This window comes from Oncorhynchus mykiss, chromosome 7, assembly GCF_057628025.1.
Source record: "Oncorhynchus mykiss isolate SJ-2025 chromosome 7, ASM5762802v1, whole genome shotgun sequence".
Classification (NCBI taxonomy): Eukaryota; Metazoa; Chordata; class Actinopteri; order Salmoniformes; family Salmonidae; genus Oncorhynchus; species Oncorhynchus mykiss.
In genome coordinates this window covers 27,776,209-27,799,285 of record NC_143028.1, presented here as the reverse complement: position 1 = coordinate 27,799,285, position 23,077 = coordinate 27,776,209, and the positions used below count along the sequence as shown (strand labels likewise).

Sequence of the window (23,077 nt, the reverse complement as noted above, 5' to 3'; positions counted from 1 at the left end):
ATGAGGACTGCAGATGTTGCCAGGGCAATAAATTGCAATTCCCGTTCTGAGTGACACCTAAGACAACGCTACAGGGAGACCACGTGTAACAACACCTGCACAGGATCAGTACATCAGAACATCACACCTGCGGGACAGGTGCAGGATGGTAACAACAACAACCCGAGTTACACCAGTAACGCACAATCCCTCCATCAGTGCTCAGATTGTCCTCAACAGGCTGAGAGAGGCTGGACTGAGGGCTTGTAGGCCTGTTGTAAGGCAGGTCCTCACCAGACATCACCGGTAACAATGTCGCCTATGGGCACCGGACAGGACTGGCAAAAAGTGCTCTTCACTGATGAGTCGCGGTTTTGTCTCTGACTTGGATTCGCGTTTATCGTCGAAGGAATGAGCGTTACACCGAGGCCTGTACTCTGGAGCGGGATCGATTTGGAGGTGGAGGATCCGTCATGGTCTGGGGCGGTGTGCCACAGCATCATCGAAATGAGCTTGTTGTCATTGCAGGCAATCTCAACGCTGTGCTTTACAGGGAAGACATCCTCCTCTCTCATGTGGTACCCTTCCTGCAGGCTCATCCTGACATGACCCTCCAGCATGACAGAAATGTCAGTGTTCTGCCATGGCCAGCGAAGGGCCCGGATCTCAATCCCATTGAGCATGTCTGGGACCTGTTGGATCGGAGGGTGAGGGCTAGGGCTATTCCCCCCAGAAATGTCCAGGAACTTGCAGGTGCCCTGGTGGAAGAGTGGGGTAACATCTCACAGCAAGAAATGTCAAATCTGGTGCAGTCCATGAGGAGGAGATGCACTGCAGTACTTAATGCAGCTGGTGGCCACACCAGATACCAGGAGGTGTGGACTCGAGTCACATGACTTGGACTCGAGTCACAAATATGATGACTTGCACCTCGACTTTGACTTTAACACCAATGACTCGTGACTTAACTTGGACTTGAGCCTTTTGACTCGACTTGATACCCTCCCCAATCACAAATATGAAAAAGTATGCTATTTAAAAAAGTGTGCAGTGCATCAACTCTTTATTTAACTGATTACAGTTTGAATCTGACAGCAGCCAATCAAATTGTGCCAGCTGAGAAAAACTTGTGCATGGCAGTGGAGAGGTACGTCGGCAGGTGAATTCAGATGGAGCCCTTGGAAAGATAATACCCCAAATTATTATTTTCGAAGATAAAGACAAAAAAACAGATTGCAACTTGCAAAACATGCGGGAAGAAAAATATAGATTGAGGGCAACAATTTACAACTTTGTTTGACATTTGAAGCTGCACAAAGAACGGTAAGTCGTGGCTAATATTGGCAAAAAAATGTATAACTTTGCTAGTCTAGCATGTAGACTAACATAACGTTAAATCAATGAACCTCCACACAGTCAGTCAGTGAGGGAACGTGATCATTTCACCCAAGATTGAGCTACAAATGGCTAGGCAGTTGGTAGCCTAAATCCTGCCTGATGTTACTGCTGTTCCTAAAAACCATTAACATACGTTAGCCTACTGTAACCACACACAGAGAGTGTGTGTGTGTGTGTGTTAAGGTTGGGCGATTGTGTACAAGCCTACATCTCCCGATTGCACCCCATAGCAATTCTCAATAGTCGATCACTATTGGGGGGGTCTTTCAAATGGCTACCCATGTATTTCCATGGAAATATAACGTTTAAGTAATAAATACATAGATATTTTTAAAAGCATTCATGATTTGCATTAATGTAATATTCTAACTATTATTTAAATATGAAATGGTATTACATTTGGTGAAGAGCACATTATGACTTGTTTCGAAACTCAAAGTTTAGGACTTGAGACTTGACTTAATACTTGACGGTCTTGACTTGAGACTTGACTTGGACTTGAGTGCTAAGACTTGAGACTTACATGTGACTTGTGAAACAATGACTTGGCCCCACCTCTGCCAGATACTGACTGTTACTTTTGATTTTGACCCCCCCTTTGTTCAGAGACACATTATTAAATTTATGTTAGTCACGTCTGTGGAACTTGTTCAGTTTATGTCTCAGTTGTTGAATCTTGTTATGTTAATACAAATATTTACACATGTTAAGTTTGCTGAAAATAAACAAAGTTGACAGTGAGAGGACGTTTATTTTTTTGCTGAGTTTAGTATGTTGTCTTTTTTTTTACTAAATCAGAAGTTATTATCCTGGGTGACCTAAATTATGATTGGGAAATGCAGGCTTCAGACAATCTAAAAGACGTGTAATGACCTAAACCTAACCCAGCTGGAGACTAAGCCTACACGGCCCAACCCTAAAGATCCTTCAAAGTCAACTCTGATTGATCTGAGTCATTAATAAAATAAATTATGCTTGGGTCAAGGCTAGGAACACAGGCTTAGGACGGGACTGGCAAGCTTTTAAGCAACTGAGGAATAATTGTGTAAGACAAATCAGAAAGGCTAAATGTAACCGCTCTTTCGTATTGTAATGGGAACCCTGCTAAGTTCTTGAAAAACTGTCAAATCACAAGGTTTCTACTTCCTCCTCTCTGCCACAACAAATTATTTCAGACACAGGCCTCATTCTGGACAAAAATGCCATCATTGATGCATTTAATAATTTTATTTCAGCAGGCTCTCTTAGAAAGAACTGCTAAGTTCACAATGATACTGGGCTGGATGCTGATATGGGAAACTTGTTGAATGATCAGAGAAATGATAGTTAAAGCTTTTTTGGGGGGGGATATTTACAGAAAAGTAAGTCATGGATGCTTTGCTAGCAATAGACAACAAGAAATCAACAGAGAACAACCAATTGGATCCGGTCTGCTTAAGTGTGCATCGTGGTTGGCTCAATAACCCATATATTTAATTTAACATTGTTATCAGGAAATATTTCCAAATGATGGAAATCAGCTCTTGTGCTGCCACTCCACAAGGGCGGGATAGTATTGATCATTATCGTCCCATTTCAAGGCTTTCCTGTCCAGTTAAGATTGAGTCCTTGGTAAATATTCAACTTTGCCCTCAATCAGGGTTTTGGCATGGGCATACACTATTATAGCAACCACTTTAGTTATTAATGATCTTGTCAGTGCTTTAAGACACTAAAAATAAATGTGCTGCTTTGTTTGAGGGCCTGTCAAAAGCTTTTGATATTGTTGAATATTTTGATTGAATAAGTATTTTTTATTGTGAAACAAACAAGAAATAACACAAAAACTGAAAACTTGAGCGTGCAATACTTTGTAGAGCCACCTGTAATAGCAATTACAGCTGCAAGTCTCTTGGGGTATGTCTCAATAAGCTTGGAACATCTAGCCACTGGGATTTTTGCCCATTCTTCAAGGCAAAACTGCTCCAGCTCCTTCAAGTTGGATGGGTTCCACTGGTATACAGCAATCTTTAAATCATACCACTGATTTTCAATTGGATTGAGGTCTGGGATTTGACTAGGCCATTCCAAGACATTTAAATGTTTCCGCTTAAACCACTAGAGTGTTGCTTTAGCAGTATGCTTAGGGTCATTGTCTTGCTGGAAGGTGAACTTCCGTTCCAGTCTCAAATCTCTGAAAGACTGAAACCGGTTTCCTTCAGGAATTTCCCTGTATTCATGATGCTGCCACCACCATGCTTCACTGTGAGGATGATGTTCTCGGGGTGTTGGGTTTGCACCATACATAGCGTTTTCCTTGATGGCCAAAAAGCTCAATTTTAGTCTCATCTGACCAGAGTACCTTCTTCCATATGTTTGGGGAGTCTCCCACATGCCTTTTGGCGAACACCAAACGTGTTTCATATTCTTTACTTTAAGAAATTGCTTTTTTTCTGGCCACTCTTCCGTAAAGCCCATCTCTGTGGAGTGTACGGCTTAAAGTGGTCCTATGGACAGATACTCCTATCTCCACTGTGGAGCTTTGCAGCTCCTTCAGGGTTATCTTTGGTCTCTTCCGTGAGCTTTGGTGGGCGGCCCTATCTTGGCAGGTGTGTTGTGGTGCCATATTCTTTCAATTTTTTAACAATGGATTTAAATGGTGCTCTGTGGGATGTTCAAAGATTCTGATATTTTTTTAGAACCCAACCATGATCTGTACTTCTCCACAACTTTGTCCCTGACCTGTTTGGAGAGCTCCTTGGTCTTCATGGTGCCGCTTGCTTGGTGGTGCCCCTTGCTTAGTGGTGTTGCAGACTCTGGGGCCTTTCAGAACAGGTGTAAATATACTGAGATCATGTGACACTTAGATTGCACACAGGTGGACTTTATTTAACTAATAATGTGACTTCTGAAGGTAGTTGGTTGCACCAGATCTTATTTATTGGCTTCATAGCAAAGGGGTGAATACATATGCACGCACCACTTTAATGTTTTTACATTTTTTTAAACAAGTCTTTTTTTTCATGTCGCTTCACCAATTTGGACTATTTTGTGTATGTCCATTACATGAATTCCAAATAAAAATCAATTTAAATGACATGTTGTAATGCAACAAAATAGGAAAAACGCCAAGGGGGATGAATACTTTTGCAAGGCACTGTATATACTGTATTCTTTACTATCTATTGCATCTTAGCCCATGCCGCTCTGACATTGCTCATCCGTATATTTTATTCCATTCCTTTACTTTAGATTTGTGTGTATAAGGTATTTGTTGTGGAATTGTTAGATATTACTTGTTAGATATTGCTGCACTGACGGACCTAGAAGCACAAGCATTTCGCTACACTCGCAATAACATCTGCTAACCATGTATGTGACCAATAAAATTTGATTTTGATTCATCCCCTATGTATTTTTACCTGCGTTTTCTGTTTGTCTGTTGCCAGTACATCTTGTATTGTCAGGTTGTCCCAGCGTGTTTCCTGTTTTCCCTGCTCTCTAGTTTTTTGTTTCTAGCTTTTCCGGTTCTGACCTTTCTGCCTGCCCTGACCCTGACCCTGAGCCTACTTGCCGTCCAGTACCTGTCGGACTCTGATCTGGTCACGAACCTCTGCCTCTTCGACCTGCCCTTTGCCTGCTGTTATAATAAATTATCTGAGAACTGAACCATCCGCCTCCTGTGTCTGCATCTGGGTCTCATCCTGAGTCCTGATAGGTTTATCTGTAAACAAAAAAAGACCTAGGGTAAAAGATAGGACTAACATGTTAGTCACTCGTACCCCAACTTTCAGGCTCCTCCTCATCGTCTCCCCATTCCTCCAGGTTTTTTGGTGCAAATTGCATCAGACTTTGGACCACGTGTGTGCCCACCAGTACCAGCCTGCCGAATGCCCGCTGCTCCATCACAAAGATGGTGAGAGGAGGGTGAAGGTATGTCAGCTCTGGAAGGTCCTATAGGGGGATAAAACAAGAAACTGGAGATCAGGGATGCACAACTCTAGTTGGGGGCTCCCGAGTGGCGCAGCGGTCTAAGTCACTGCTAGAGGCGTCACTACAGACAGTTCGATTCCAGGCTGTATCACAACCGGCCGTGATTGGGAGTCCCATAGGGCGGTGCACAATTGGCCCAGCGTCGTCCGGGTTAGGGTTTATTTGTTCTTAACTGACTTACCTAGTTAAATAAAAGTACAAAAATAAATAATCCCTTGAGGGCCACAGTTCTGTTTGTCATTTCTCTATGAGACTTAATTGATCAATTTGTGTCATTGATCGGTATAATTTGGTCTCTGATTGAAAGATGCCAGACGGGGACAAAAACCAGCATACATTCTGATCATCAAGCATCAGACTTTTGTACTCTTACACTAAATGAATGGCTGGACTAAAGGCAGCAAATGTGTCCAACCCCCCTTGAAGTAATCCTTCTGGTGAATTTAGCTTGTACTACAAGTACTCATGTTAAAAATTCACATCTAAAAACTGGAGCTACAGTTCAATATTAAACACAGTGGGCCAGTTTTGTCAGTGGAAAATAAGTACTTACCACATCAAAGTGTTTGACAACCTCTTTGAAGTTGGGAAGGACTTTGTAGCCCTCGATTTCCTCTGACTCGATCCTTTGTCCCGCACACTCCATTCTCACTTGAGGCCTCTCCACTTCAAACAGGTTGACCCTCTTCAGGTCTCGCACACCCCAGTACAGCACCTGAACACAATCAATCAATTGTATTTATAAAGCCCTTCTTACATCAGTTGATGTCACAATGAGCTGTACAGAAACCCAGCTTAAAACCCCAAACAGCAAGCAATGCAGGTGTTGAAGCACGGTGGCTAGGAAAAACTCCCTAGAAAGGCATGAACCTAGGAAGAAACCTAGAGAGGAACCAGGCTATGAGGGGTGGCCAGTCCTCTTCTGGCTGTGCCGGGAGGAGATTATAACAGAACATGGCCAAGATGTTCAAATGAACACAAGCATCACAGTGGTTTCAACTGACACTCAACACACCATAGCACTGAGGCAGCAGCATCACATGATAGGAAACACACTCAACATACTGTAGTACAGCAGCCATCAAAATGTATTGATATAGTTCAGTTGGTAAGTGTTGCGCTAGCAACACCAATGTTTTGGGTTCATATCCCACAGGGATCACATACACATAATACTGTATGCACTCACTGTACAAGTCACTGGATAAAAAGCTTTTTTAAAGTGACATATGTTATAATGTCATACACATTTTATAGAGGAAAGGTTTTCACCTACTTCTATACGAAATTTCTTCAGTACAGGCCTAACCCCATCTGGGATGATGTAATACTTCTCTTCCTTTAGATACTCAGGCTCCCTGGGGTACACATCAGCAGGTAGTGATGGCTGGGTAGATAGAGAGGAGAAAAAAAGTCAGAAAGAGTATACTTTCCCAACCACAGCAGCAATGCTACCTTCGTGGAGCCTATATACATCTAAATTATTAATATATTTAGCACACCATAAGTGTAAACATAGTGGCTTAATAACGTATAAGATAGTCTCTATTTGCTTTGACATTCCAATCTCTCTCTCCATCTCCCCTGTCCAGTCTCACTCACTCATTCACTCACTTGCTATATTGTTTTCCTTATAAAGCAGGGCTTCTGACCTTTCTATTTCCATAAGAAACTAATGCTTTAAGTGTCTGACCTCTCCAAAGCTTGAGTAGTCCAGCTCTATCAGCTCAAAGGCCGCCAGGAGCTCCCCCGCTGAGGCTTTGCCTCGGCTAATGTCAAAGAACTTCAGCATGGGCTTCTTATATGGCTCCTCCACAAACTTCAGCTCCGGCTCAGCGAACGCTCGGCCCAGGGGCTCAGGACTCCCCTGTGACATTGTTAACACAGAGAAATACATGAGACCTGGGTGAAGTGCCTGATGACCACCTGTGTATGCATGTTTTCAACTGATAGTTATTTTTAAGGGATTTTATTGACAAACTGTTGTCCTAATTGGATATTAGGATAACTTATTTGGCATCATGATGTCCTGTCATTTTAGGGTCAGCAAATGGCCTTGTATATGCGAAAGATGTAACAGAGTAGAACTGCTGAATTGTCTTGAACCCATAGAGATCCTATTCTAATTCCTAATTGTATGATTGAACCGGTCTCTTGGCCTGTTGGTTCCCAGGTGTGCCCCGTTGTAATTAAGAACGTGGCCCAAGGTATAAATGTTTGTCAGTTTCATTCATTTAGGGAATCCCCTTACTATTTGCAGGCTGGCGTGCCTTGGAAGGACAAGTGCGGCGACTGTGGCCTACACCTGGGGTTATCAAACGTTGAGTCCTTTTGTGATAACAAATTCATTAGAGACCCCTCAGTCATAATCAGTACACAACTCAAATGAGATAAAAAATAGCATACAAAAAGTTTTACCATGACTTCGGCAGAGCATGGCCAGACAAATCAAGTCTCGGGCCCGGGAAAGAAACATTTTAAAGACCCACCTCTTGACATCAGAGAGAACGTTTTGCAGTTTTCAAGCTAATTTCCTGCAATTCTACACATTTTGCCAGGGGGCAGAGATTTTTTGTTGTTGCAACTTTAAAGCTAATACCCTGCAATTCTACACATTTTTCCACGAGGCAAAGAGAAAACGTTGCAGTTTTAAAGCTTAAATTACAGTGCATTTATGTGTTAAAAAAATAAAGCCAGTACTGTGGAAAGCAATATGCCTGTGAGCTTCCAAGGCCCATGTTGCCCAGGGTTAATAACATAAATTGTAGATTAATATTACATTGTATTACACCCTCTAAATGTATTCCATGGATACATTTGTTTAATATGTTAGTAATATTCATTTAATAAAGTATATATATATACTGAGTATACAAAACATTAAGAAAACCTGCTCATTCCATGACATAGACTGACCAGGTGAATCCAGGTGAAAGCTATGATCCCTTATTGATGTCACTTGTTAAATCCACTTCAATCAGTATAGATGAAGGGGAGGAGACAGGTTAAAGAAGGATTTTTAAGCCTTGAGACAATTGAGACATGGATTGGTGTGCAATTAGAGGGTGAATGGGCAAGAAAAAATATTTAAGTGCCTTTGAACGGGGTATGGTAGTAGGTGCCAAGCACACCGGTTTGTGTCAAGAAGTGCACCGCTGCTGGGTTTTTCACACTCAACAGTTTTCTGTGTGCATCAAGAATGGTCAACCACCCAAAAGACATCCAGCCAAATGCCAACTACACACAACTGTGGGACCCATTGGAGTCAACATGGGCCAGCATCCCTGTGGAACTCTTTCGACACCTTGTAGAGTCCATGTTCTGACAAATTGAGGCTGTTCTGAGAGCAAAAAGGGGGGGGGGGGGGGGGGGGGGTGTTCCTAATGTTTTTGTATACTCAGTGTATATTGAGATCTGGCCACAGACCCCTTGCAGTACATTGTACACGGACCCCACTTTGAGAACCTCTGGCCTAGACCAAATCTATGATGAGAATGAATTGTGATTATGTTTATGGCACACCTCCCTAGGTATGTTGTGTTTCAATATTGCTGAGCCAGAAACCATAGTGTTTATTGAAACTTCCTGATATTGAACACTTGAATAAGTTACTTATTGTATACCTTTCTGTGATGAAGTTGATTTGTGATAACAAACTGTAACCTGTTGAACCCAAAGCTATGGTAGTTACTGACAGAGAGAGCTCTCCTTGAGTTGCTCCAGTTTCTATGAATAAAACGTGTATTTTTTTATCATATCTGACTGGTTATTCCAATGCTTCCCTCCCTGTGTGAAAGATAACCTGTGTGGTAGAATAGTCCAGAGAACCTCCCACCTCGTGTAAAAAAAAAGACGGGGTAGAATCGGCTTCAGGAACAGTAAAACCTCAGACATACTGGTAGGATTGTCAAATGTTTGCCTGCCGACAATAATTAGCACTTCTGAACAGAATGCATTTTGTGTTCACACAGCAAAGACCTTGGAGGTCGTCAGCCTTGTTAAAATACTCCAAACCAGAAGGTGGCAGTAGCGTTTTTTGGCAATGCATGTCTGTCTGTATTTCTTATGGTCTAGAGCACGTGTCAAACTCATTCGACAGAGGGCTGCGTGTTTTCACTCCTTCCTTGTACTTGATTGATGAATTAAGGTCACTAATTAGTAAGGAACTCCCCTCACCTGAATGTCTAGGTCTTAATTGAAAAGGGGAAAAACTCAAAGCCGCAGACACTTGGCCCTCCATGTAATGAGTTGGACACCCCTGGTCTAGAGATTCCAAGCTATCTGAGATAATTTTGCCAAATGTTTAGCTAGCTAGATGAGCATTGCGAAGTAGAAACAGTAGGTTCGTCATTACCGGGTCGGCATGCAACAGGTACCGCTTTTGTTCTAGCAAGAGAAGAAACGGCCTCCGGCTGTGATTATTGCTTATCGTCAGTCTATCGACAGTGAGATTCTCTGTGTCTTTCATGCTTTAGGCTATACAAATCCCCCATGTTACATTTGAAGATAGTCGCCAGGATCAGTGACCGGAAACCGGAACATGATAATGTTATTGGTTTTAGTAATTAAATTATTTATTGGTACGGGCTCTTTAACACATGCATTGGTGCATTTAGTTTTAGTATCCCACCCTGGATAGTCTTAGTTTTAGTGTAACCTCTGAAGCCTGGTATGTTTTTTGGGTAGGTGGGATGGAGGTGTGAGAAGGGGCACTCGCCCGGCACTATTGTGACCGCAATGGCTGTGCCCTCCTCTGCCATCCCGGTGTATGTAGTGTGTGGCATTGCTGCTGGATAAGTACAGTACCAGGCAAAAGTTTGGACACACCTACTCATTCAAGGGTTTTTCTTTATTTTTACTATTTTCTACAATGTAGAATAATAGTGAAGACATCAAAAGTATGAAATAACACATGGAATAATGTAGTATCCAAAAAAGTGTTAAACAAATCTAGATATATTTTATATCTTAGGTTCTTCAATATAGCCACCCTTTGCCTTGGTGACAGCTTTGCACACTCTTGGCATTCTCTCAACCAGCTTCATGAGGAATGCTTTTTCAAACATCTTGAAGGAGTTCCCACATATGCTGAGCTCTTGTTGGCTGCTTTTCCTTCACTCTGCGGTCAGACTCATCACAAACCATCTCAAATTGTGGAGGCCCGGTCATCTGATGCAGCACTCCATCACTCTCCTTCTTGGTAAAATAGCCCATACACTAAGCCCAAACCAGATGGGATGGTGTATTGCTGCAGAATGCTGTGGTAGCCATGCTGGTTAAGTGTGCCTTGAATTCTAAATAAATCACAGACAGTGTCACCAGCAAAGCACCCTCACACCATAACACCTCCTACTCCATGCTTTACGGTGGAAAATGCACATGTGGAGATCATCCGTTCACCCTCAACGCATCTCACAAAGACATGGCGGTTGTAACCAAAAATCTCCAATTTGGACTCCAGACCAGATGACAAATTTCCACGGGTCTAATGTCCATTGCTTGTGTTTCTTGGCCCAAGCAAGTCTCTTCTTATTATTGGTGTCCTTTAGTAGTGGTTTCTTTGCAGCAATTCAACCATGAAGGCCTGATTTTCACACAGTCTACTCTAAACAGTTGATGTTGAGATGTGTCTGTTACTTGAACTCTGTGAACCATTTAATTGGGCTGCAATTTCTGAGGCTAGTAATATGAACTTATCCTCTGCAGCAGAGGTAACTCTGGGTCTTCCATTCCTGTGGAGGTCCTCATGAGGTCACCCTAGGTGTTCTAAAACTTTTGACCGGTAGTGCATATAGTATGTATAAACTGGAAGAATAAGCCTAAGTGTTGTCCATTAGATTAAAGCCACGATCTATCTGCAATATTGAAGCTGACCTTCCCCCTAAAAAACATCTTAGTTGGTGGTTTACGTGCGGCTGTGCGTTTTGTTGCTAACCTTACTTCGCTACCTGACAACTTTACGATTTTTACTTTTAATTACCGTTTATATTTGTAGTTTTTTCCTCACTCAACTTTTTCACATTCAACTTTTTCACATTCAACTTTTTCACTCCGGACGCTTTATCTGGACGTGGTTCGTCAGGACCTCCACCAGCCGAAGCTAAGTAGTAACATTAACATGATGCCTTCTAATTGCAGTCGCTGTACTCATAATATACAGAAGAATGATCGCCTTGCGGTGAGGATAGCTGGGCTTGCAGCACGCAATCGTTAGGCAAGGGTAATTTCTGTGTAGGAAAGGATGAAACAGCGTCTGTGCCACCAGTAAGCACAGATAGTAGTATAAATCCCCTCGCACGGTTCCCGCAGCCGGACAACTTTCTCATGGCTTTTGGAGGGAAATGCTGTAGGAATGCTCAACCGGTGTCGCTAATTCAGCCGACAGAAACTTTCAACCAGTTCTCCCCATTAAGCAGCGAGTCGGAGTCAGAGGCCAAGCCTTCTCTGGTCTCTACTCCTCCCGTTACGGGGTCTGAGACGCCAAAGCTTCCCACCATTAGCTCTGACAAATTGAAAACCCTAGTCATTGGTAAGTCCATTACCATCAGTATTAGACTTAAAACAAATCATCCAGCGATCATACATTGTTTACCAGGGGGCAGGGCTACCGACGTTAAGGATAATCTGAAGATGGTGTTGGCTAAAGCTAAAACTGGCAAGTGTAGAGAGTATAGGGATATTGTAATCCATGTCGGCACCAACGATGCTAGGATGAAACAGTCAGAGGTCACCTAGCGCAACATAGCTTCAGCGTGTAAATCCGCTAGAAAGATGTGTTGGCATCGAGTAATTGTCTCTGGCCCCCTCCCAGTTAGGGGGAGTGATGAGCTCTACTGCAGAGTCGCTGGTTGAAAACTTTTTTCTGCCCCTCCAAAAAGATAACATTTGTAGATAATTGGCCCTCTTTCTGGGACTCACCCACAAACAGGACCAAGCCTGTCCTGTTGAGGAGTGACGGACTCCATCCTAGCTGGAGGGGTGGTCTCATCTTATCTACGAACATAGACAGGGCTCTAACTCCCCTAGCTCTACAATGATATAGGGTGCGGGCTAGGCAGCAGGCTGTTAGCTAACCTGCCAGCATAGTGGTGTCTGCCACTAGCACAGTCAGTGTAGTCAGCGCAGCTATCCCCATTGAGACCGTGTCTGTCCCTCGACCTAGGTTGGGCAAAACTAAACATGGCGGTGTTCGCCTTAGCAATCTCACTAGAATAAAGACCTCCTCCATTACTGCCATTATTGAAAGAGATTGTGATACCTCACATCTCAAAATAGGGTTACTTATTAATGTTTAGACCCCTCACTTCCAAGGCAGTTATTGTCAATGAACTAATCACTGATCACAATCTTGATATGATAGGCCAGACTGAAACCTGGCTTAAGCCTGATGAATTTACTGTGTTAAATGAGGCCTCACCTCCTGGTTACACTAGTGACCATATCCCCCGCGCATCCCGCAAAGGCAGAGGTGTTGCTAACATTTACGATAGCAAATTTCAATTTACAAAAAAAACAAAACGTTTTTGTCTTTTAAGCTTCTAGTCATGAAATCTATGCAGCCTACTCAATCACTTTTTATAGCTACTGTTTACAGGCCTCCTGGGCCATATACAGCGTTCCGCACTCAGTTCCCTGAATTCCTATCGGACCTTGCTGTCATAGCAGATAATATTCAAATTTTTGGTGACTTTAATATTCACATGGAAATATCCACAGACCCACTCCAAAAGGCATTCGGAGCCATCATCGTCTCAGTGGGTTTTGTCCAACATGTCTCCAGACTTACTCACTTCCACAGTCATACTCTGGACCTAGTTTTGTCCCATGGAATAAATGTTGTGGATCTTAATGTTTTTCCTCATAATCCTGGACTATCGGACCACCATTGTATTACGTTTGCAACAAATAATCTGCTCAGACCCCAACCAAGGATCATCAAAAGTTGTGCTATAAATTCTCAGACAACCCAAAGATTCCTTGATGCCCTTCCAGACTCCCTCTGCCTACCCAAGGACGTCAGAGGACAAAAATCAGTTAACCAACTAACTGAGGAACTCAATTTAACCTTGCGCAATACCCTAGATGCAGTCGCACCCCTAAAAACTAAAAACATTTGTCATAAGAAACTAGCTCCCTGGTATACAGAAAATACCCGAGCTCTGAAGCAAGCTTCCAGAAAATTGGAACGGAAATGGCGCCACAACAAACTGGAAGTCTTTCGACTGGCTTGGAAAGACAGTACCGTGCAGTATCAAAGAGCCCTCACTGCTGCTCGATCATCCAATTTTTCCAACTTAATTGAGGAAAATAAGAACAGTCCAAAATGTATTTTTGATACTGTCGCAAAGCTAAATAAAAGCAGCATTCCCCAAGAGAGGATGGCTTTCACTTCAGCAGTAATAAATTCCTGAACTTCTTTGAGGAAAAGATCATGATCATTAGAAAGCAAATTACAGGCACCTCTTTAAATCTGCGCATTCCTCCAAAGCTCAGGTGTCCTGAGTCTGCACAACTCTGTCAGGACCTAGGATCAAGGGAGACACTCAAGTGTTGTAGTACTATATCTCTTGACACAATGATGAAAATAATCATGGCCTCTAAACCTTCAAGCTGCATACTGGACCCTATTCCAACTAAACTACTGAAAGAGCTGCTTCCTGTGCTTGGCCCTCCTATGTTGAACATAATAAGATTCCGTTTTAGGACAACTATTGTTTTCACTATATATTTTACCTCTTGGGGATGTCATTCGAAAACATAATGTTAACTTTCACTGCTATGCGGATGACACACAGCTGTACATTTCGATGAAACATGGTGAAGCCCCAAAATTGCCCTCGCTGGAAGCCTGTGTTTCAGACATAAGGAAGTGGATGGCTGCAAACGTTCTACTTTTAAACTAGGACAAAACAGAGATGCTGGTTCTAGGTCCCAAGAAACAGAGATCTTCTGTTGAATCTGACAATTAATATTGATGGTTGTACAGTCGTCTCAAATAAAAGTGTGAAGGACCTTGGCATTACTCTGGACCCTGATCTTTCTTTTGACGAACATATCAAGACTGTTTCAAGGACAGCTTTTTTCCATCTACATAACATTGCAAAAATCTGACATTTTCTGTCCAAAAATGATGCAGAAAAATGAATCCATGCTTTTGTCACTTCTAAGTTAGACTACTGCAATGCTCTTCTTTCTGGCTACCCGGATAAAGCACTAAATAAAATTAAGTTAGGATTCTAGCAGCTGTTTAGCACTGACTAGAAGTATTACTCCAGTGCTAGCCTCCCTACACTGGCTTCCTGTTAAGGCTGTGCTGCTGCTCCAGTTTCAACTGTTCTGCCTGCGGCTATGGAACCCTGACCTGTTCACTGGACGTGCTACCTGTCCCAGACCTGCTGTTTTCAACTCTCTAGAGACAGCAGGAGCGGTAGAGATACTCTCAATGATCGGCTATGAAAAGCCAACTGACATTTACTCCTGAGGTGCTGACCTGTTGCACCCTCGACAACTACTGTGATTATTATTATTTGGCCATGCTGGTCATTTATGAACATTTGAACTTCTTGGCCATGTTCTGTTATAATCTCCACCCAGCACAGCCAGAAGAGGACTGGCCACCCCTCATAGCCTAGTTCCTCTCTAGGTTTCTTGCTAGGTTTTGGCCTTTCTAGGGAGTTTTTCCTAGCCACCGTGCTTCTACACCTGCATTGCTTGCTGTTTGGGGTTTTAGGCTGGGTTTCTGTACAGCACTTTGTGGCATCAGCTGATGCAAGAAGGGCTATATAAATACATTTGATTTGATGTACTTTTGCGCGACTAAGACCTCCTTGGCAAAACTGTCCAAATGTATTACAGATTTCTTGAGCTATATTAGATTAATTCGGACTTTTGAGGAAGTGTACAGTATACTGGCTACAGTGTCTCAAGAGGGACCAACAGTACTATTGCATTTTTAAATAGTTTTTTAGGCAAAGGTCATTTAAGGGTTATATGAGAGGCATAGGTTTTCACTTCGACTCACCGAGTTCTGCTAGGAGCAATCCAATCTAGTATGCAGGCACCTTTACTATTTTGGTTTGGCTTAGTTCTTGGGCATAATGTATTGCTTTTGTTCCTGACAATTGAACATAGACTGATAGGAGTTATTCAGGCATCATACTGTCATCAGTTTTGTCTGTGTTGCAGTTCTTTATGCAGATGTTGCGGGTGGTATAGACGCGTCACCCATAGAACTCTTAACTCTTGCCACGGCCCATTCCTTGAGTGCACTACTGCTAATCTTGACCACAGCCTAGATTACAGTGGCAGCGTCAACAAGGATTTAATATTATTGTATTTTCATTGTTTCATATAATTATTTTTCCTTTGCCAATCATTGAAATACTTTCTATACATTTCATGAAGAGACATTCTGTATAATAAATATCAGAACGTCATTCCAGTCTCAGCCTCTTCCCTCCCAACAGATCTAAGAACCTGTATTGTATGGTTAGGCAAAGCTCCCCATTCTCTGGTTTAAATATGGGGTGGCATAGGATCGGCTACACTTATTTCTCTACCACCTCACATATACAAAAGAGGTCAGACATTTAGCACTCAACCCAGGCAGTAGAACAAATAATTCACAACAACACTAGTTTACAAAAATAGCCATACTTGATTCATAGCATAACAGAGTTTACCATTGTGTCGTAATCATAGACATTAATGATGATTATTGGGGGGTCGTCTCTTAATTGGTCCTTACTACCCTCCATGAGGATCTGGTCAAACAGGAGCAGCTCACACCAGGTCGGGGAGAGAGTCTCCTCCATCACCTAAAATACAACCACAAAAAACAATGAAGGAAGTCATGTAAGACCTACTGTACATACATGGGTACTTATTTGTGCATGTTTGCATTTAATTAATAAAGAGATCATTACTGTATTATTATGGGTACTGACAGACTTCAAACACATCGTCCAAAAGCAAATTGTAAACTGCATTGTTCCAGATTGTTCCATTGCATGTGTGACAGGTGATTTTGAAGGTTGATTTGGGATTTTGTTAGTGCACGAACTGTTGCTTTTCTATGATAATCCATGATAGTAGATGTAATGGGGAATATAAAAAAAGAAAGTTCATATTCAGTTAAGAATGATTAAAACTTATTATGGCTGCAATCCCGTTGACGGGATCGATATGACAACAGCCAGTGAAAGTGCAGGGCGCCAAATTCAAAACAACAGAAATCTCATAATTAAAATTCCTCAAACATATACCGTTTTAAAGGTAATATTGTTGTTAATCCCACCACAGTGTCCGATTTCAAATAGGCTTTACAGCGAAACCACCACAAACGATTGTGTTAGGTCACCACCAACTCACAGAAAAACACAGCCATTTTTCCAGACAAATAGTTGAGTCACAAAAAGCACAAATGGAGATAAAATGTATCACTAACCTTTGATGATCTTCATCAGATGACACTCATAGGACTTCATGTTACACAATACATATATGTTTTGTTTGATAAAGTTCATATTTATATTAAAAAAATCTCAGTATACATTGGCGCGTTACGTTCACTTGTTCCAAAAACATCCGGTGATATTGCAGAGAGCCACATCATTTTACAGAAATACTCATTATAAATGTCGATGAAAATACAATTGTTAGACATGGAAATATAGATATACGTCTCCTTAACTTGTTATGGCTGCAATGCCCCTATCGGGATAAGTGTCATCAACAACCGCTGAATAGCATAGCAATACATACAATAAATATTACTATAAATATTCATATTCATGAAATCACAATTGCAATATAGGAAAACACAGTTTAGCCTTTTGTTAATCCACCCGTCGTGTCAGATTGTGAAATTATGCTTTACAGCGAAAGCAATCCAAGCGTTTGTGTAAGTTTATCGATCGCACGATAAAACATTAAGTACACTTAGCATCAGGTAGCTCGGTCACTAACATCAGAAAATAAATCAAATTAATCGTTTACCTTTGATGATCTTCGGATGTTTTCACTCACGAGACTCCCAGTTACACAACAAATGTTCCATTTGTTCCATAAAGATGATTTTTATATCCAAAATACCTCTGTTTGTATGTCGCGTTATGTTCAGAAATCCACAGGAAAGAGCAGTCACGACAACGGACGAAAATTCCAAATAGTTTCCATAATGTCCACAGAAACATGTCAAACGTTTTTTATAATCAATCCTCAGGTTGTTTTTAAAATATATAATCGATAATATATCAACCGCAAATGTCTTTCACAGTAGGAGAGGGGAAAACAATGGCTGTCCAAATTCTGTTGCGCAAGCAAAACTCATGTGACCACTTGAAGCGATGTTATCGTTCTGGCTCCTTTTTCAAAATAAAAGCCTGAAACTATGTCTGAAGACTGTTGACACCTTGAGGAAGTGATAGGGAAAGGAATCTGGTTCATATCCCTTTAAATCCAGCAAAGGGAGGCTATGGAACATGGGGATTTCAAAATAGAGGCCACTTCCTGTTTTGATTTTCCTCACTGCAATATCAGTTCTGTTATACTCACAGACAATATTTTGACAGTTTTGGAAACTTTAGAGTGTTTTCTATCCAATACTAATAATAATATGCATATATTAGCAACTGAGACTGAGGAGCTGGCCGTTTACAATGGGCACCTTTTCAACCAAGCTACTCAATACCCCTGCAGCCATATGAAGTTAATGCAACTGCTGTGTCCGATTTTTTTTTAACTTTACGGAAAAAGGAAACCATGCAATAATTTGAGACGGCGCTCAGAAAAAAAAAAATACCTGCCATGTTGGAGTCAACAGAAATCAGAAATAACATTATAAACATTCTCTTACCTTTGATGATCTTCATCACAATGCACTCCCAGGAATCCTAGTTCCACAATAAATGTTTGATTTGTTCGATAATGTCCATTATTTCTGCCAGACACCTTCTGCCAGACACCTGACTCATTCAGCTCCCATTCAGCCCCACACCACAGTAGATTCAAGTTTCTAAAGACGGTTGACATCTAGTGGAAGCCCTAGGAAGTGCAACTTGATCCATATCCCACTGTGTATTCAATAGGGGCTGGGTTGGAAATCGACCAACCTCAGATTTTCCACATACTGTTTGGATTTCTTCTCAGGTTTTTGCCTGCCACATGACTTCTGTTATACTCACAGACATCATTCAAACAGTTTAAGAAACTTCAGAGTGTTTTCTATCCAATACTAATAATAATATGCATATATTAGCAACTAGGACTGAGGAGCAGGCCATTTACTCTGGGCACCTTTCATCCAAGCTACTCAATACTGCCCCTTCCAGCCATAAGAAGTTATTAACACAATGCTAAGCATATTTGTTTTCCCTTTCTGTAATACACATGATTTCCAGAGTTCTATTTGTGATTCTCAGGGTTGATGTTCACTAGACTCGATGCAGTATGTTATGTATTAAACTAATATCTGTTGATAGCGATTGACGCCAGACTGTACAAGGACACCGATTTGTGATTGTATTGATGACCTTGTGTGATTCTGAACACTCTGATTCTGTAGCAGCTGGCAAAGTTGTCAGTGTCTTTTGTTTTGATTGTGTTCAAACCTCTCGGGCTGATGTTTACAGAACATTGGTACTGTGAGATTAAAATATAAGGGCCTGCTGAAAGAAGGCGAGTTAGACATTTTCTCTGCTTCAGTGCTAGAGGTGTCTCCCTGTTGCAACTTGTATTAAAACAGGTTGATTTATGATTTACAATATATTTTGTTCACCTGAATATCCCCTTTACAGTAGATCATGATAGATCATTTATATGATAGTAAACTGTTAAATTATTCCTCTATTCTGTCTAGCCCTCCTATAGGTGTATGTTCCACAGTATATTATCTTCTATCCCATAAGTATATCAACTCCATTCCTCCCATTGAAACCCAGGTGGTACTCCAGTGGTGGGTTAACAAGTGCCTCCAGTTTGTTACTCACTCACCCGTGAGACCTGGCATTGTGTGGAGAACACCACCTTGGTGAAGGGGTCAGACAGTCCATTGTCATCTGCTGCCACGATGCCACGCGCCTGGTAGATATGGGCACGCAACTGGAAATAGCGGCTGTCTGGAAATACAGAAAAGCCGGAGAAACTCATTAAGATGTCAGATTCAAATAATGGGTGTGTAGTTTATCCACTTTGTGAGTGACAAATTGCAACAGGTTTGTGTATATAGATATGGTATTTAATTTGTTTTACTTTGTTGTTGCTGAGAATTTTCCTGCACCACAGTTCTCTTTGTCTCAATAGATCTCAAACTATAGCCTACTATAGCCTATAAAAAGTAATTTCCAGTTGTTTTAAAAAATAATCAAATCCTACTGCAGGATTATTTTACTTGTGCAACGAAACTGGTCAAATTAAGAGCCGACATCTGTATGTGTGCCCATCCGTGCATGCCAATGTAAGAGTGTGTGGGTAAATAACAATATCTTGACCATTACTCCAAGAGGGAATTCCCCCTTAGGCCGAGGGTGACACTGATTTTGAAGTCGCAAGGCGGGGCTACCTCATCACGAGACCAACTCATGTCCACTACATGTGTCAGGCTGCATATGTGTGTGAGTGAGTTTGAGTGTGTGTATTGCATCCGAGGGAGACAGAGGTAAAGGTGGAACTCTTACCCTCGCAGGAGAGTTTGATGGGGGCCATGTTCATAGGGACAGGGATGATGCCCATAGCCTCCTCGTACACAGGCTTGAACTCAGCTGGCAGGCTGGTAACACAGTTCTTGGAGTATTTGGTGATACCAAGCCATAGATACACCTCCAGCTTAGCAAAGATCTCCCCCACTGGGCAACCTGGAGCCTAAAGACACAAGAGAACTTTGATTTGGAGTTTATTCCACACAGGAATACAAAGTTCTCGAAATTCCATAGAATAACATTCAAATGTAATATGATACTTGTATGAATTAAATTAACCAGTGATACATATTGTACATTAATACAGTTAGTATAGAACACCATATAGAGATTTGGGAGATACCTTCAAGTACATGGTGGTGAGTTTCCCACAGTCTTTCCCCCTTTCCTCCTCCACCAAAGAGAAGAGGATGGAGTGGGAGGGGATCCTGGCAAAGGCCACCCGTTTCCCTACACTCATCATCCACACAAACACATCTGGCAGGGTGCTCTGAGGCTGCAGATAGAGAGTGAAAGAGATAGAGGCAGACAGGCAGAAAGACAAAAATAAAAATAGAGTGAAAAAAAAGTCCCACATAGAAATAGTTAACATCTAAATGTCAGTAAGAGCTGTTGATCACGTGAGCACTTCCTCACTGTCTCCTTACTTCACCCCGGGTGCTTTATCTGAACATAGATCTGCAGGACCTCCTCAGGCCGAAAAAAATAAGCTAAGTATAACATGATGAAGTCTCACTGCAGTTGCTGTACTCTTAATATATAGGAGAACTATCGAAATACGGTGAGGATAGCCGAGTTGCAAGCTCGGCTTCAGATGCAGTCGTTAGGCAAAGGCAATTGAAGTGTAGGAAAGGATGATACAGCGTCTGTGCCACCAGTAAATACAGGTAGTAGTGATAATCCCCCTGCACAGTCCACGCAGCCGGACATGCTGTCGGCATGCTCAACTGGTGTCAAAGAGTCGGTTTCAGAGCCCGAGCCTTCTCCACCCATTACGGGGTCTGAGCCACCGAAGCCACCCACCATTAGTTCTGACACTGAAAACCCTAGTCATTGGCATCTCTATTACCCGCAATATTAGGCTTTTAAAAAATCATCCAGCAATCAACATTGTTTACCAGGGGACAGGACTACCAACATAAAGGCTAATCTGAAGATGGTGCTGGCTAAGCCTAAACTGTCTGACCGCAAGGCACCGAGCCCGTACGGGAGTTGTAGCACTACACCAGACGGTGTCAGAGGAAGGCCCTAAAAATTATCAAAGATCCCAGCCACCACTTCATAGACTGCTCTCTCTAATGCCACATGGCAAGCGGTACCGGAGTGCCAAGTCTAGGACAAAAAGGCTTCTCAACAGTTTTTGCCCGAAGCCATAAGACTCCTAAAAAGGAAATTGCCACCCGGGTGACGCAGTGGTCTAGGGCACTGCATCGCAGTGCTAGCAGTGCCACCAGAGACTCTGGGTTTGCGCCCAGGCTCTGTCGCAGCTGGGTGCGACCGGGAGGTCCGTGGGGCGATGCACAATTGGCCTAGCGTCGTCCGGGTTAGGGAGGGTTTGGCCGGTAGGGATATCCTTGTCTCATCGCTCACTAGCAACTCCTGTGGCGGGCCGGGTGCAGTGCACGCTAACCAGGTCGCCAGGTGCACAGTGTTTCCTCCAACACATTGGTGCGGCTGGCTTCTGGGTTGGATGCATGCTGTGTTAAGGAGCAGTGCGGCTTGGTTGGGTTGTGTTTCGAAGGCTTTCGACCTTCGTCTCTCCCGAGCCCGTACGGGAGTTGTAGCGAGAGACAAGATAGTAACTACTAACAATTGGATACCACGAAAAAAAGAAAAAAACTCCTGAACAGGTAATCAAATGGCTACCATTGGCTACACAATTTGTATTGTGTGCCCCACCCAACTGCTACTCTCTGTTTATCATATATGCATAGTCACATTAACTATACATTCATGTACATACTACCTCAATTGGGCCGACCAACTACTGCTTCCGCACATTGGCTAACCGGGCAATCTGCATTGTGTCCCACCACCCGCCAACCCCTCTTTTAAGCTACTGCTACACTCTGTTCATCATATATACATAGTCACTTTAACCATTTCACTTTAACTACATACTACCTCAATCAGCCTGACAACCAGTGTCTGTATGAAGCCTCGCTACTTGTATAACCTCGCTACTGTATATAGCCTTTCTTTTTACTGTTGTTTTATTTCTTTACTTACCTTTTTTCACTATTGGTTAGAGCCTGTAAGTAAGCATTTCACTGTAATTCACTGTTGTATTCGGTGTACATGACAAATAAACGTTGATTTGATTTGATTTAAAGAACTGATTTTAGCATTAATAGTCTCCAAATTATTTATTTTTTTAAATGTATTTTAATGCAAATGGTCCAGTACCATCGTTGGGCCGTGGCCGTGAAAGATTCAGCAGACTGTTGACATTACACATCTGGCCAAAAGACTACTGTAGCTCTGCTGGAGTCACTTTAATTGATAACTTTGACACCTTCTGGAAACAGATGATTCTCTCCAGGAATGATGGAGTCCATTCAAATCATCTTGGCTCCTGGAATCGTGTCCACGCACTTCAAGGCTGCGTTAAAACAACGACTGGTAAATGATCCAAGACCAGCTCAGTTAATCCCTACCATTGTGACAATGAGTCATCATAATGCTGCATCAAATGTACATGATCTTAGGGGCATTGGAAAACAATGTAAGTAATTTAATTTATGTACCCCTAATTGCACCATTCATCCTACAGCTATTGTAAGCAGTAATCATGAGCATATAAACCAGAGTTACATTGATAGCACTGAGGCAGTGTGCAATAGAAGGAAGACCACTTTATACAGCTCACCCTGCACTATCAGCTCCAACATAAATAACATGAGTAAGTCTACCTCTGATAAGCTTCTCAGTAAAGCAATAAAAACAATCAAGCAACCCAGTAAAGTGCTAAAAATAGCCCTTTTGGCTAGGGGGCAATATTTTGACGTCTGGATGACAAGCGGGCCCAAAGT

The 23,077-nt window shown here is 42.2% G+C and overlaps 1 protein-coding gene across 1 annotated transcript in view; it reads right to left on the bottom strand.

Annotated features, from left to right (window-relative positions):
- Window positions 1-23,077, bottom strand: part of fer1l4 (fer-1 like family member 4) — a 97,939-nt gene that overhangs the window by 35,743 nt on the left and 39,119 nt on the right. The window contains exons 23-30 of the mRNA XM_036983157.2: window positions 20,389-20,541; window positions 20,025-20,208; window positions 19,342-19,466; window positions 16,032-16,166; window positions 7,043-7,216; window positions 6,626-6,736; window positions 5,903-6,064; window positions 5,139-5,310 (exon numbers count right to left, since the gene is read on the bottom strand). Of these exons, the coding sequence (XP_036839052.2) occupies window positions 5,139-5,310; window positions 5,903-6,064; window positions 6,626-6,736; window positions 7,043-7,216; window positions 16,032-16,166; window positions 19,342-19,466; window positions 20,025-20,208; window positions 20,389-20,541 (1,216 nt within the window). The remainder of the gene's footprint in view (window positions 1-5,138; window positions 5,311-5,902; window positions 6,065-6,625; window positions 6,737-7,042; window positions 7,217-16,031; window positions 16,167-19,341; window positions 19,467-20,024; window positions 20,209-20,388; window positions 20,542-23,077) is intronic.